This window comes from Archocentrus centrarchus, chromosome 5, assembly GCF_007364275.1.
Source record: "Archocentrus centrarchus isolate MPI-CPG fArcCen1 chromosome 5, fArcCen1, whole genome shotgun sequence".
In the NCBI taxonomy this organism is placed as follows: domain Eukaryota; kingdom Metazoa; phylum Chordata; class Actinopteri; order Cichliformes; family Cichlidae; genus Archocentrus; species Archocentrus centrarchus.
The window spans coordinates 1,591,927-1,606,593 of NC_044350.1; the positions used below are offsets into that span (position 1 = coordinate 1,591,927).

Genomic DNA, 14,667 nt, shown 5'->3' on the forward strand with positions numbered 1-14,667 from the left:
CGATGCCGGTGAGGAGGGGGATGGGCGCCTCTACGAATGTAAGGACCGAGACAGAATCAGAGCTCTGTATCACATACAGCAGCCTATACCCCATTATAAATAGCGACTGTAAATATATAAGACACTAAAATAAATTGATGTATTTACCGGGGATCTATTATAGATACTCAATGGATGCAGTGCACGTGAACAGCACAGGGAATTTAACTTTCCGTCTATGCGTGGGAGACCCTGAGAAGTTTGTTTCCTAACCCTGGAGAGGGAGCCACTTATAAGGGCAAAGGATACAGGAGACTCCGAGGTCGAACTACAGGCCTACTGGTCTGACTGGAATTGATGTTGGGATGCTATAAGGATTTTCTACTGTACATGAAATTGCCTCGTTTATACAAGTTTGGAATGCCTCTTTAGGTGAGTATTTACGGTTTGTGTCAGTTGGTTATATAATTCTCTCTATATACGAGGGTTGTAAATATAACTAATATATGAAGTAACCATGTTTCCACTCTGTCCACCTCAGCTACGAAGCTATTTAACTTAGCTAGCTAAGTACCTAGCGCCCACTTCAGTTTATTAGAACAAGTTGGTTTTCACTTCCAAGGAGCTCGCTTGGCTGGCTAAGAAGCTACCTTTACCGATGATCTGCCTCACAGGGCTGCTCCGGGCTGTGTCTGGACTTCCGTGCCCTTTTCACCAGCTCCTCGTGTTGGTTTTGATGGCTTGCTCGGTAGTCTGGGAATCCATCACAGTCTTAGTTTTCTAACAGCTTATGTTCGACCATTATTTCAACTACATCCCTAAAGCTGGTTGTACCATCGTGCAAGTTTACATGAGTTTGACTCGTGTAACGTCTAGGCCATAAGGGGTTCCTTCAGTTTTTTTTTTTTTGCTTGTTTTTGTCTTAATCCCAAAGCTAAACGTGTCCCAGATGACTATCGTTTTCACATTACTTGAGTAATTACTGGAACTGTATTTTGCTACAGGAACACTAGGCTACTAGTGTCGTTTAGAACCATTTATAAATATACTTAGGTTTGTTGATTAAGTTTGAATAACGAGGCTCCGCAGAGGCAGACCTTCCAAAGTCAAAACGTCAATAACAGCACACCACACACTGGCGTTTTTAGAAATGTGTTAGTGTTGGTGTAGAATATAAATGTAAATATAAACTCTGTAGGGCTTGAAAGTTAAGAACCAGACCGCGCACGGAAAGAATGCAAACTTTTTTTTTCTAACTATTTGTTGCGTTGTTCTTTTGACAGTGTTGTGTTAAATAGTGTTACGTAACTAAGAAATTGTCAAAGTTTTTGAAAGTAAAATCGTGAACTCATTATTTGCAACTCACGGTATCTCAGCACTCAGCTGCTGCGTTGGTGAATGTTAGCAGAGGCAACAAATGCTATCCTAGCATTTCGGCTAACTTTCTGGATGTTCTGCGGACAATTGCGTCCTTATTTTGAACCAGTGCTTCACAGCTCACACACACGCAGAGAAGCCTTGAATGTGTAAACACACGAGAACGTGTTTCCAAACGGAAATCCTGTGGATTTCTGTGGAGTTTTATGGAAAATACGGTATCTATATTATGATGGTGTTTGCTACATCATGTTAACGCATTTGTGTCTGGCAGCATTCCTAGCTTCGCTCGGGTGTGTTGCTCATACTGAAAAAGCTCGGGTTGTGTTTTATCCGTGTGTGCTTCTTGTTCTTGTTTTTTTTCTTTTTTTTTTCTTCCCCCCCTGTGCACGTAGGATCTAACAAACAGAAAACCAGAGTTGTTGGGTACTGACTTGCTGTTCTTCACCTCCCCCCACCTACCAACCCCCAGCCTCGGTGGTGGCGGTTAAGAGAAATGGGTGGTATTTTAGAGAGGGGAGCGCTGTTTCCTTTTTTAGCCTCCATTTTTTTTATTCCAGCGTGTGAGTAGCACTGTTGGAGTCTGAAAGTAGCAATCACAACTTTTACTCCAGTCAAAGATCACTGTAGCTGCTTGATACGTTTTCACTCACCGCCCTTTGTGGTGTTTGGTATTCTTAATCTTTTTCTGATTATGACAGAATTTTTTTTGTTTTCACCGACGGGTGGGTTGAAAGGGCTCGAGGCTCTGGCTTGTTATTCCAGTTTGAAGTTTTAGGTAAAATAAGGCTCTCTATGAGATCTGTGAAAAGAAGTGATACCAACCGACCACACAGAACAGTGCCTTTTCCTGTGTGTCTTATTTGGTGTTTTTGTTTGTTTGTTTTAAATTTCGGAACACAAACTGTTGCCCAATTCCTGGCCAGAGTAGTTCTGTGCTCAGCCGCACCACGTAGACTTGCGTTGTGCGGTGCCGGAATCCGGCGCTGTGAACACAGCAAGCAGGAAGGGAGACGGTGCTTTTGCGTTGCTGGGGACAGTTGGGACAGTCTGTTTTTAATTCAGATCGTCGTTCTGTTCTGTAATAAATTTTTTAGGCTAAAAATTATTTTTATCATTGAATGCTATATGGTTTGTAATCTTTATAAGTCATATTTGTTGCTTGGCTGCTCACTAATCAACCTTTTTTTTTTTTTTGTTTGTTTTGTTTTTCTCCTTCACTGAGCCCTCTTCGACCTAGCTTCATGAGTACAAAGATTACACATACCCTGCTGGGGGTTGTTCAGCCAGGGCCAAGTATTTGGATTGATCTGTATGCCTATTGGAAGCCCGATCGCAGTGTGCTAAGCCTTGTTTTCATTGGTTGCAACTGACATTCTCTGAATATGTTTCCCATCTTTTAATAGACATTGTGGGCTGCAGCTCCCAAACCACTCAGAACCATTGGGAACACCCCACCCCCCTCCCCCTTCTTATCTTGAACAAACACTGCACTCACTAACAGAGACAAAGACATGGCAGAGTAAGAAATGCATTTGGTATTTAGGACAGGGGCAGGCGCACACATCAGCAAGCCTTACTAACTCGACCCACCACCCCAGGGAAGCTAAAACTGTACTGCTTGTTACTGCTCTGTCGGAAAGCCGTCCACCATGTTGGTTTTTCAGGATTCTCAAGCAGCTTCGCATTATGTTTTAGTGAGATGTGTGTGAGGGGGTGTTGAGTTGCATCAGTTGGACTGTCTTTGAGAGCATATCTGTACTTGTGTGTATGTGTGAGTGGATCCATATGAGGGATGTAGACCTTTCTTTCCCAGTATGGGCCTCTAAAAATTTGGCAATGGGAAGAATGTGCAGACAGGCATGGTGAGCTTGGCCCAGTTTTTATGTTCGTGAGGAAATAGTCTGCTTCACTCATTCATATTCACCAAGCAGTTTCAAACCAAGACCTGGACCTGCTGGATGACGTGCCCTTGAAAGTGTAACTAGACCAGGTGGGCATTGTGGGTCATACAGTTTTTTATCTTTATTTTTTACAGATTTTAAACTGTGGTTTGTTTTTATGTGCTGGTACAGAGTGGAATAAAGCAGGATGTTGGCCCATTTCCAAATGAAGACAGGATTCTGTCTGGGTGCAGGCAGCGGGAGAGAGAGGGAGCAGGGACTGTGAGGAATAGGAATGGAGGGGGAAAAACCCTATCCCCTTAGCTTGCCATTTGCATGCTGATGACACTCTATCATTACATGGAGGGCAGGTGTAGCTATTGATATGTTAATAAGGTGTCGTGTGTGTGTGTGTGTGTGTGTGTGTGTGTGTGTGTGTGTGTGTGTGTGTGTGTGCGCGTGCGCACGCGCGCGCAGTGCTCATCTGATCGAGTCAGCCAAGTCAGTGCTGTGCATCCATACCTGTATTCACTTAAGTGACAGGCAGTCATATGTGTTTTGGCTGCACAGTATATTACTAATAATGTTTTTATTCCTTAAATACAAATACCCCTCGCCCCCCCAATAAATAAATAAATAAAACCTTAAAAGAAGCATTCTTTTAATATCTTCTGGTGCATGAGAATATCATTGAGCTACTGTCCAACATTTTTTTTAATTAATTGATTAATTTATTTTTAGGTACATATTACTTTCTCCTCTGTAGCATTTCCTCTGTAGCTGCTGTGTGTTATGTGGCTTGCTGTCTTTCACAACAGGGTTAAAAACAAGTCCTTGTGATGCCTGCCTCAGTGTTGTTTTCTATTGGTCCAAGAGCTCTGGAGCTGCTCCAATGGGGCGCGGCTCTTCCTCAGTGCTGAGGGAGCAGTGTTGCAGAGGGCTGCACTGGTTAATTCTGTTTTGTGCCGAGAAGCAATGCTTCTTGGGAGAATAATGGAGGAGGAGGAGGCTAGGGTAAAAAAAAAAAAAAAAAAAAACAAGGCTGAAAGGGGGGTGAGGCAAGCAGGCAATCTATGTAATCGTCTCTCGCTCCCTCTCTCTTGCTCTCTTCTCGTTTTATTACATGATTGTGTTTTGTCCTTAATTTCCTCTTCTTTGTTTCATCATCACATTGCCCATTTTGCTCTTTAGTGATACATGGTTTTGCATTTAGTTGGGGAGGGTGGGGGGAATCACAAATATTCAGTTTCTGTCTCTCCTCTTCACCTTTTGAACTACAGGCAGCCATTTTAGACTTCACCACATTAACCCTGCTTTTTCTATTCTCTGGCCTTACCACCTTCTCTAATGCTTGCTTTAGCAGACCTAAAAGGAGAACAAATAATAATCGTGATGATGAACTGCCCAGGTGTTTGTAAAAACATCAGATTGTAAACTCTAAAAGCACATTTTTGAGTGCGTTTGCACAAAGGGTGTTGTCAAGTTTCCAGAAAACAAATAAAAAAAACAGAGCAGAAGGAAAAGCAGAGAGAGTGGCTTGACTTTTGCACCAAAGTTAAGCCAGTCTGTTTGCAGATGCCCTGTTCTGTAATGCACAACACCAGGGCTAAAAACATAGAGGGAAATGAGTGGCTGGTGCCAGATTGTCCTAGGAGTTTTTGAGTTTTCTCTCTGCAACCAGGTTTTTTTTTTTTTTTGGTGGGCTCATGGTTTTTATAACACACTTGTTCTAAAAATAGTGCTATGCCTCTATAAAACCTTTGTACCCAGACTTGTTCTCTCTTTGTTTTAGTCATACATTCCTCCTCTCACACACATATTTTGGTTGTCTGTCCTCAGGCTCCTATATGTATGTTGCAGTCATTTCCTGAAAGTGAGTGTCTGAGTGGGACGGTGAAAGCCTTAACACAGCAGATCAAAATGGCTGCCAAGCTCCGGTGTTTTTCTTTTTTCTCCTTTGAGTGACACCGTGCAGGCTCTCACCGGCTACTACAGCATATGTGTTGTGCAGCAAAGTGGTGGCAGGGCAAGGCCTCATGTCACTCCAGATAATACTGTCAACCAAAAGAGGAAATGGAAATGTCATGTAAATGTGTTTGTCATGCAGCGAGATCACGTGGTGTGAGGCAGAGGATGTTTTAGGTTTGTTATGCTTATCTAACAACGTGTTTGCTTTTTTTTTTTTTTTTTTTGTGGGAGGGTGGGGTGCTCATATCTTTGGACTACCTTTGTTAGTGGTTTAAAGGGAATGCTACTATCATGAAGACTGAAGCGTCAAGCTTTTTAAATATTTTCATCTTATTTAGCTGCCCAACAGGGAAGATTTTGGTTAGGGTTTATGACTACAGTAACTCTGTTAGCTATTTTCCTTTTAACTTTCCTGTTGTCTTTGTTAACCATTTACAGTAAGAGTTAGGTCAGTGAGTAGAAGCAGCCTGTTTTGACTTCAGAGGGAGAATGAGTGTAGAGGTAGGTCAGAAAGAGGTTGTCAGAATTTTGCTTAGTCCTTTCTTTTTTCCTCTTCAGGGTTACTGAGTCTCAAATGGACAGTGGCTGGCTTGTTTGCCTTGAAACATTGATTTCTGTGTCGTGCTTAGCCCTGCTGTTGACTGCTCTCTCCCCCACCCCTCTTACAGCACCCACTTGGCCTTTGTTCTCTATTGTGTGTGTCTCATCTCCAGTCTGGCCCTGGGTCCATTCAGGCAGCTGGACATTGTTGTGTTAATGGCGGGCCACACTGTGCTCCCAGGAAGCTTGACCGCTTGCATGACAACAGCCACATCATGGCTAAAGTTGCGGCATTATCTAGTGATGGATAAACTCAGCTGCAAGCTCCTATAGAATATATATTTTTTGCTGTGTGTGGACCAGATGTTTGCATCACTTATTCATATGTCCTCTCTTTCCCCACATGTTTTGAGGCCATGCAGAATAAGCTTTGTTGTTTATATTTGTATGCAGTTGCCTGAACAGTTGGTCAGTGCTTCAGTCAGATCAGTTTGTTCCAGGAGCATTCTCAGCTGGGTAGCTGTGTGGCAGCCATATCTGTTTCAGGCAGCTCTTGCACTTTGTAATTGTGGTTGAAGCCCACGATTGTGCTGCTGCAGTGAGGCATAGTCTGTCTCAAGCAGCTGAATGTTTCATCTTGTAATTGTTTTATTTAGAATGGTTCAGACATTTCAGGGAAGAAAACAACAGTTTGGAATGGATAAGCTGCTGATGTAATAGCTGTGAGCGCTTTATTTTCCTCCTCCTTCTTCTTCTTCTAATAATAATAATAATAATAATATTTTGCCTGTCCATTGAGAACAGCCAAGGAGAGAAAGAAGCTGTTATGTCACCGTCACAGTGGAAGCCATTGTGAGTCATGTTAGACTGTGCAAATGAACTACACAAATACCTGCAATAAAAGCCACCTTTTTACATCCTCCCTTAACTGGCTTATTATACAGTGGATGTTTTCTGTTTGGGTAAGCCTGCAAAGCTACCTTATAGTGCTTGGTACAAATCTGTGTTAAAGTCTCTTACATCCTGTTTAGTGTGTTTGTGTTTATCTCTTTGTTATATTGTAAATGTGCTTGGGTGAGTGTGAAATAAAATCTGGAATGAGCCATGCTCTCTCCCTGACCGCATATTCCGTTTGTCTTTAAGCCAGGCCCTATTGATTTGCCTGCTCTTCATCTTCAATTTCCTCTTGCTATAGCTCAGAGTGCAGCTCAACCTGCGCAGTGCTGGGGAATGGCAGATATATTCATATCCTGCCTAGTACAGCAAGCATGTGTGCGGGGGCAGAGTGAGGGGGCTGGTGTAATCTCACTGGACTGTACGTGTTGTGGAGGCTTGGTCGGGCACAGGTGGACACTGTGTGAGCATGGACATGCTGTTTTAAAAAAGTCCAATTTGTTTTGTGTATGTTTGTGTGTGTGTATATGAAGATCTCTTATTGGTCTCCTTGAAGCTATATGTGGCAAAAATATGGTGATTGGCCTGCTTTGCCAATTTTAGTGTCTTGGTCAAAATTGTAATGGCACATAATGATCTGAGAACGATGCACACGTTCAGGTAGTTATCTTTGTGAAAATAAAATCTATCAGTTTAGCCACTGGCTTTTTTTTTTAAAAATTTGATTCTTTTTTTTACGAGAACCCATCTATCTCTATGTATCTATCTATCTGATAAATACAAAGGAGAGGGCAGAGGAGTCTCATTTTATGACTGCATAACCTCATACTGAGCTCTCCACTGACAGTGAATTCACTTTATTGTAGCCATTGGTCCCTGGCATATTTGTGCAGTCACCCAGTCAAAACATGCGGTTGTGTTTCTGTATTGTGCCTGTTGTGTAGGAGTTCTGTTGTCATATCAAAGCATTACATCTATTCATTGTCTCTTTGGATTCATATTATACTTACTGTAGCACACCTTCAAAAACAGTATTTTGAATTTACAACACTGAAGTCAGCAGTGTACCGTAAACAAAATGGCACATTCCGAGCCACCTAGTGAACCATTACCAGAGTACATACTCCAGTTCCTGTTCAGTTAGTTTAATTGCACTCACTCTAGTGAAGTGTAGATTTGTTTGTGCTGTTTCTTTCTGACATGGTCACAAAACGGCAGCATTTCCTCCATGTGCAGCAGTGATTATTGTCTGTGCGTTTGTCCTCTATGTAATAGTTCTGCTGTAAGGCTCGGAGGTGGAGGATTTTTTTAACTCGTTGTGAAAGTTACTCAAATCTTAAGACAGAAAGTTACTGGATTCATTTTAGAAGGAAGGTCAGCACTTGCTATAACTTAATAGTCCTCTCAAATGTGGTGGCTATATTTGCATATTTTTAAAAAAGGGGCAGCTGCTGTTTCAGTCTTTACAAATATTCCCAGCTTTCCTTTCAGTTTAACAGTTGATATTAGCCTAACAAGCACATTGTGGTTGTATAAAACACATACTTGGGCAAATTGAAAACATGACTTTTCTTCATATTTCTGTATATTTTATATGTAGCAAACAATGAAACGCTATTGACAATGATTTTCCTGTCAGCTCAACTCTGTTCATCTGTTATATTTAACACTTTTTTGAAAGCTTTTGTTGCACCCACAATCAACTGTCTTTTTTTCTGCTCCGTGTGTAGAATGCAACACACAATAACACAGAGGAGAGAAACTACTGTAAATGAACTCGGAAAATGCTGGGGATGTTTCTGATGACTAATTTGCTAGTTGTTCAAACAAGACAAAAAATGAGACTAGTCTAAAATACAGAAAACATTCAAAACTGGACACATTAAATGGACAAAGTTGAACTTTGGCCAAATATTTTGTTTATTTTAGGCGTTATATGAAACCGTTAATCATGTTTTAAATGTTGCTGAAATGTGCAGCACTTTGTGTAGCTAGCTATCTGATGATAGCAATCTGTTCCAGTAGCTACCAGCGGTAGGTTGGGCGCTAGTTAGAACCCTGCATCCTGGTGCAGAATATGGTTACACATAGCTTTGGTGGTTTAGTCATATTCAAGTTTATTATGACAAAACTGACAGCATTTTTTCTTTTTTTTTTTTTCTTTTTGGGAGCATGAAAGTGCTGTCATCGGTTTACTTTTGACCTTTGCTTGTTTGCAACTCCATCCACAGAGAAAGCTGAGAGAGAGGGGCACAGCTGTCTGTCAGGACTGCAGCCCCAAGTAGTGGCTGGTGACGCAATAACGTTTGAACTGGTACCTGTCTCCTAAATGCCTCTTTTCCAGTAGTGCCTGCTTGGCTCGGCTTGACTTGGTTTTTAGGGTTTTCCAGTAGGTGGTAGCACCTGGTACGAGATAATTTTGTTTAGTACCTATTCAGCTAAAGTTTAAAGCGAGCTGAGTTGAGTTGAAAATGTGACATCAACAGATTACATGCCGCTGATTTGCCAGGGAATGATGTCACCAGACAAGTCATGCAAGTCAAACTCGCCAGTTTTGAAACCTGGGAATGAGGGAAATGGCTACACACTAACCAACACAGACATTTTTGTACTTGGTGGCTGACAATATAATCCAGACAGAACTGCTATATTATTGTTATTGTTGTTATTGTTATTGTTGTTGTTTTCATTATCTATAGAGTTCCTCAGAAAACTGGTTTATATGCCAAATTAAGATTGTTCACCATGTAAGATCGTTATAATTTGGCTAAAAAAAGTCTTGGAAAGTAAATATTGCAGTAGCTGTTGCAGAGGACATGATGTGGACTGAGATTAGATTTGTCACTAAGCTGTTATTTTTGAAGTACCGTGGCAAGTTATTGTTTTTTAAGTCGAATGAAATAGAAATGTTTATGTTGACCAAGTTACTTATGCTCTGTTTCAGTGTAAAGTTCATAGTGTGGAACATACATAGTTGCTTGAATACTAATATACGTATCTGTATGTATCTGTTTGTTTCTTTCATGTTATTTAATATCTGCTCCTGTGGTTGGATTTGATTTTGTTACTATATGAAATGTGCTCACTATTTAAACCAGAGACTCATTTAGATGTATGTACAATGTAGGATGACTTGGGGTTTATATGAAATGAGAAAAATGAGAGAGATTTGTGTGAGAGATGGTCTCCTATACTGCTCATTTTGTGTGCATGTCCCTCCCCCTCGGACTTGTCTCCAAAATGGCCTCTGTTCTACTGAAGTGAAAAGACTTTGAGCCTGTTGGTAATTTGAGCCCTGTATTCATGGCTGGAGGAATGAACAAGGAAAAGAGGGAGGTGTTGGGGAGGAGAGAGCAAGGTAAAGAGAAGCTTTCCTTCTTCGTATGGAATTTACCTCCCTAACTCTCCGTCTAGTTCTTTTGGAAGAAACCCAAGTAGTGACTCTCATTGTGAGTTGGGTAGGACTAAGGTGGGTATTTCTGTCAGGCAGTGATCTTCCAGAGGGATCCTTAGCAGCCAGTGGTTTTTGAGTGGCTTCTGAATGAGGCACTCTTGGGTCCACAACATGCCAAATATTTAGATAAGCCATGATATTTAAATATGTTGCAAACTTGAGTTAACTCTGTGTGTCTGTCCTTGTTCTTATTATGTATTCAGTAAATCATGCTTACAAAGGAGCAGTTCCTAATTTTTTTTCTCTTGTTGTGTCTTGTATCCTTATCTGATGGATATAAAGTGGCTGTTTCCTTGTTGTCACCTACGTGTGTGTGTGTGTGTGTGTGTGTGTGTGTGTGTGTGTGTGTGTGTGTGTGTGTGTGTGTGTGTTCAGCTGTATGGAGCTGACATTCTGCTTGACAGTGAGCATTGTGGAACTGACCTTGACATTATTGGAAGTTCCCAATCTTTCTGTGGTTGCCTTGGGGCTGGAGCAGAGGGCAACACTCGCTGTAGCCAAGGGACGGCTACAGAAATGTCATGCATCCTGTTGCTGTTAATTCACATGGATCCCTACTAATAAACTAGCCTTGCTTGAGTGTTGGGTTTGTTCTTGTTGTAAGAGAGGAGCTGCTTCTTTAAACTTGTGTTGCGGTGAATCTTATCTCTGTGGGGTGTTATGAGGTAATGTATCTACATGTTTGCCCAGGGGATGACCTTGCTGCGAGCTAAATCCTCTTCTTGGCGTGTGAACAGAGCACAGGAAGGCTTGTTCCCCTTTCTGCAGCTGTTGCCTTTAGCTCTGCTTCTGTCTGGGTGGCTGGGAGAGAGCGAGCAAGATGCAGTGTGGGTCAGTGTTTCAGCTAAGTGTGGTCACATGACAAGAGGGATGGGCCTCATGTTGGATGACTCACCCTTCCAGGTGTCTGGGACGAAAGCGCCTCCTGTTGGTTCTCTCTGTTAGTGCGACCTGATGGGAGTGTAAGCAGAGCTATAAAGCCCCTGTTTTTTTTTTTTTGTTGTTGTTTTTTTTTCTTTCTGCTCTTTGAATAGCCTCCCTTCCCTCCTCTCCATGCCAAAAGCCTCCATATGGATAAGAGACAGGCCTATCACACCATGTCCATATTAAGTTTTAGACACAAGCAGATAAAAGCTCTCTGCTACTTCATGAAGCCTTTATTGTCAACATGACTCAGCAAATTTAGTTCTTTATTTGTGCAACAGTGGGTTTCCTGTTAGTGTTTAGGTTATGTGGTCATGACAACCTTCTGTCAGTATTCAATCAAGGCAGCCTGTTTATAATATGGCAAAATTCCCCCATTAATAAGCCCTCGCTTTCTGTTTCATTAGAGAATGGACAGTCAGTTATATCCATCTTATTGTGTCGGATTAGTGACTGTCTAATGAGGAATATGGATTTAAAACTTTGACCATAAATATTGACCTTTGGGAAGTTGTTGAAAGAAATTTACTGTTGGAGCCAGCTCTGTAACTAATTCACCAAACCAGTTTTATGGTAATGAACTGTATGGCTTATTGGTTAAACCAAACAACTGTCACAAGGAAAGTTATTTGACTAGGGAGACACTCAGCTTTTTACTAAACAGAGGATCACAGCCTGTAGCGGTTTTTTTTTTGTTTTCTTTTCTTTTTCAATGCATTCATTTCATAGCAGGGAAACTACACTAAATATGAAAATGATTAACAGCTGCATTCAGTTTAGCTGTGTTCAGGTTACTGGCATTGTGCACACTTTTCCTTTGAATGGTTTACTGCAGTGACTTGCAACGGGGGGGGGGGGGGGGGGGGGGCTTCTGTGGGAGAAAAGCTCAGTTCGCTACTTTAAAAAAAAAATGAAACCAAGGAGTACAGTTTAACAATGAAGTGTAATGGGAAACAAGTAGAAATACACAACCAAAAATAAATACAAAAATACTTGAAGTATTGGTCAACAAATAAATCTAAACTTTGAAGGTATGCATAAGAAAAAGCTAACAAAACACATAAACAAACAGAACTTGTTAGCTGTGTATATCATTCACATTTTAAAATGTAAGATGCTTTAATTGATACAGCTAGTGAAGTCATGCTGAGCCATGTGGCAGGTTGATTGTCTATATCCAGCCAATGGATTCGTATATAATTGACGGTGTTTCTGTCTTATGCCCATTCTTCTCAGGTCCCCCATGACCGTGAGCCGTGGGCTACGGCTCGGCGGCACCCCACCTCTGGAGTGGTCTGTTGTAGTTGGGACCCTGTGATTCCTCGCCTCACCTCTCCTCCTTTCCCCCATCCCATCCTGTCCCTCCCCTTCCCCTCCCCTTCCTTCCCCCTCTTCCCCCCCTCCCACGTGTCGCTGTGCTGGACGTCATGAGCATAGTAATCGCACTGGGAGTCACCACACCTGAAACGTCTTATTCAGATATGGCTGCTGGATCAGAGTAAGTAGTCACTTTCAGCTAGGTGGGACTCACAAGGTTCTGGAAAGGTTCTGTTTGAGCTGGGGTTGATTTATTTATTTATTTTTTTTGGGTGTTTAGCCCATCAACTCGACCCATTAAAATGTCTCCCAACTTTCTTAAGATGTAACTTTGCCAGGAAAACAAGGTTCAGATTTAACCTGATTATCTGTACGTATTACTGCTGTACTGCAGAACATGGAATAAGCTTTGAGTCAGAGTCCTCTGGAAAAGAGAGGTGAATTTTTGTGGAATTTTATATTCTAGCTGTGGTCACTTTTAAATATAATCGCTAATGTGGTTGAACAGGAAACTTTGTGATTACAAAGATCAGGCAACAGAAGGGCAAACTATGATGCTTTTTTTTGTGTGTGTGTGTGTGTGTGTGGGGGGGGGGCTGTTTCCAGTAAATGAAGTGTATTTCCTTTTGAAAATGTGTAGGATTACTTTAATTGTTTCTAACACAGTATGAATATGATGCCAGAATCAGATCATTATATTCATGCAGTGTTGCTGAATTATCCCCTTAGATTGTAGCATGAGTTGATGATGAGATTACTTTCTGAGCTTCATTCTCATATCTTGTCAGCAGTTTTAGTCTTTTGTAGAAGAATCTGCTCAAGACAGCCACCAGTGGACTGAACACCAAACTCTGCGAGACAGATACAGACAACACAGTTTCTGGTTCATTTCACATACCCTCAAGGCCCTTTCAGATGGATTTAAGAAACCTTTGATTCAAAGACTTAGGCCCCATTTACACAAGAACGTTTACAGTGGAAACTGTGTCGTTTTATCATTTTCAGTAGTAGCACATTCAGACAGAAACATTTCAAAAACAATCTCTGTTTACATGGAAATACAAGACGTTGGAAACGCTGTAGTTCCCATTGTCAGGCCACAAGTTGGCGGTGTGGATTTAGGAGTTGCAACCATAGCGTGCATGTGCCAGTACCCCGCCGTTTTTTCAAAAAGTAGCGATTTTGCTTGTTTACACAGAAACAGAGACCAAAGTGTTTCAAAAATGCTCCACTCTAAATCCAGAAAAACATTACATAAATGTTCTAAACTGATTTGCATGTCATTGAGTGAAATAAGTATTTGATCCTCAAGCAAATCATGACTTAGCACTTGGTGAAAAAACCCTTGTTAGCAAGCACAGCAATAAGAAGTTTCTTGTTGTTGGTCACCAGGATAGAACACATCTCAGGAGGGATTTTGGCCCACTCCTCTTTACAGAAACACTCTAAATCCTTTAGGTTTTTTTTGGCTTCACCTCCCTCCACACATTTTCTACAGGATTGAGGTCTGGAGACTGCCTGGGTCACTCTATGACCTTAATGTGCTGCTTCTTTAGCCACTTCTTTGCTGCTTTGGTGATATGTTTTGGGTCATTGTCATGCTGGAAGACCCATCCACAACCCATCTTCAGTGTTCTGGCTGAGGGAAGGTGGTTCTACTAAGAATTTAGGGTACATGGGTCCCTCAATGCAATGAAGTTATCCTGTAACCTTAACAGAAAAAAGCCCCCAAAGCGTAATGTTTCCGCATCCCTGCTTGACTGTGGGGATGGTGTTCTTTGGGTTTTACTCTTCCTTCAAACATAGCGGGTCGAGTTGATGCCAGAGAGTTCGATTTTGGTTTCATCTGACCACAGCACGTTCTCCCAAACCTTCACTGAATCACTTAGATGTTCACTGGCAAATTTAAGATGGGCCTGTACTTGTGGTTCTTGAGCAGTGGGACTGTGCAGGTGCTGCAAGATATCAGTCCATTACGGCATAGTGTTACCAATGGTAACACACTGACTGTGATCACAACTGCCTTCAGCTCATTAACAAGCTCCTCCCATGTAGTTTTCTGCTGAACCATAACATTTCTCATGATCATCCTCACCCTATGAGGCAAGATCTTGCATAGAGCTCCAGGCTGAGGGTAATTGATTGTCATTTTATATTTCTTCCATTTCTGAACAATCACACCAACTGTTGTCACCTTCTCACCAAGCTTCTCCCTGATGGTTTTGTAGCCCACTCCAGCTTTGTGCAGGTCTACAGCCTTATCCTGCATGTCCTTTGACAGCTTTTTGGTCTTGCTCAGGGTGGTGGAGAGATTGAACTGCATGAAATTTT

General features: G+C 41.7%; 1 protein-coding gene across 5 annotated transcripts in view; it reads left to right on the top strand.

The window, feature by feature from the left end:
- The window catches only part of setd5 (SET domain containing 5), a 32,610-nt gene continuing 17,943 nt past the window's right edge, over nt 1-14,667 (top strand). For 4 of the 5 annotated variants that reach the window (XM_030728827.1, XM_030728832.1, XM_030728829.1 and 1 more), the window contains exons 1-2: nt 1-411; nt 12,256-12,517. In XM_030728827.1, the coding sequence (XP_030584687.1) occupies nt 12,447-12,517 (71 nt within the window). In that variant the 5' untranslated portion in view covers nt 1-411; nt 12,256-12,446. The remainder of the gene's footprint in view (nt 412-12,255; nt 12,518-14,667) is intronic. The other variant, XM_030728828.1, reaches the window with a different exon arrangement.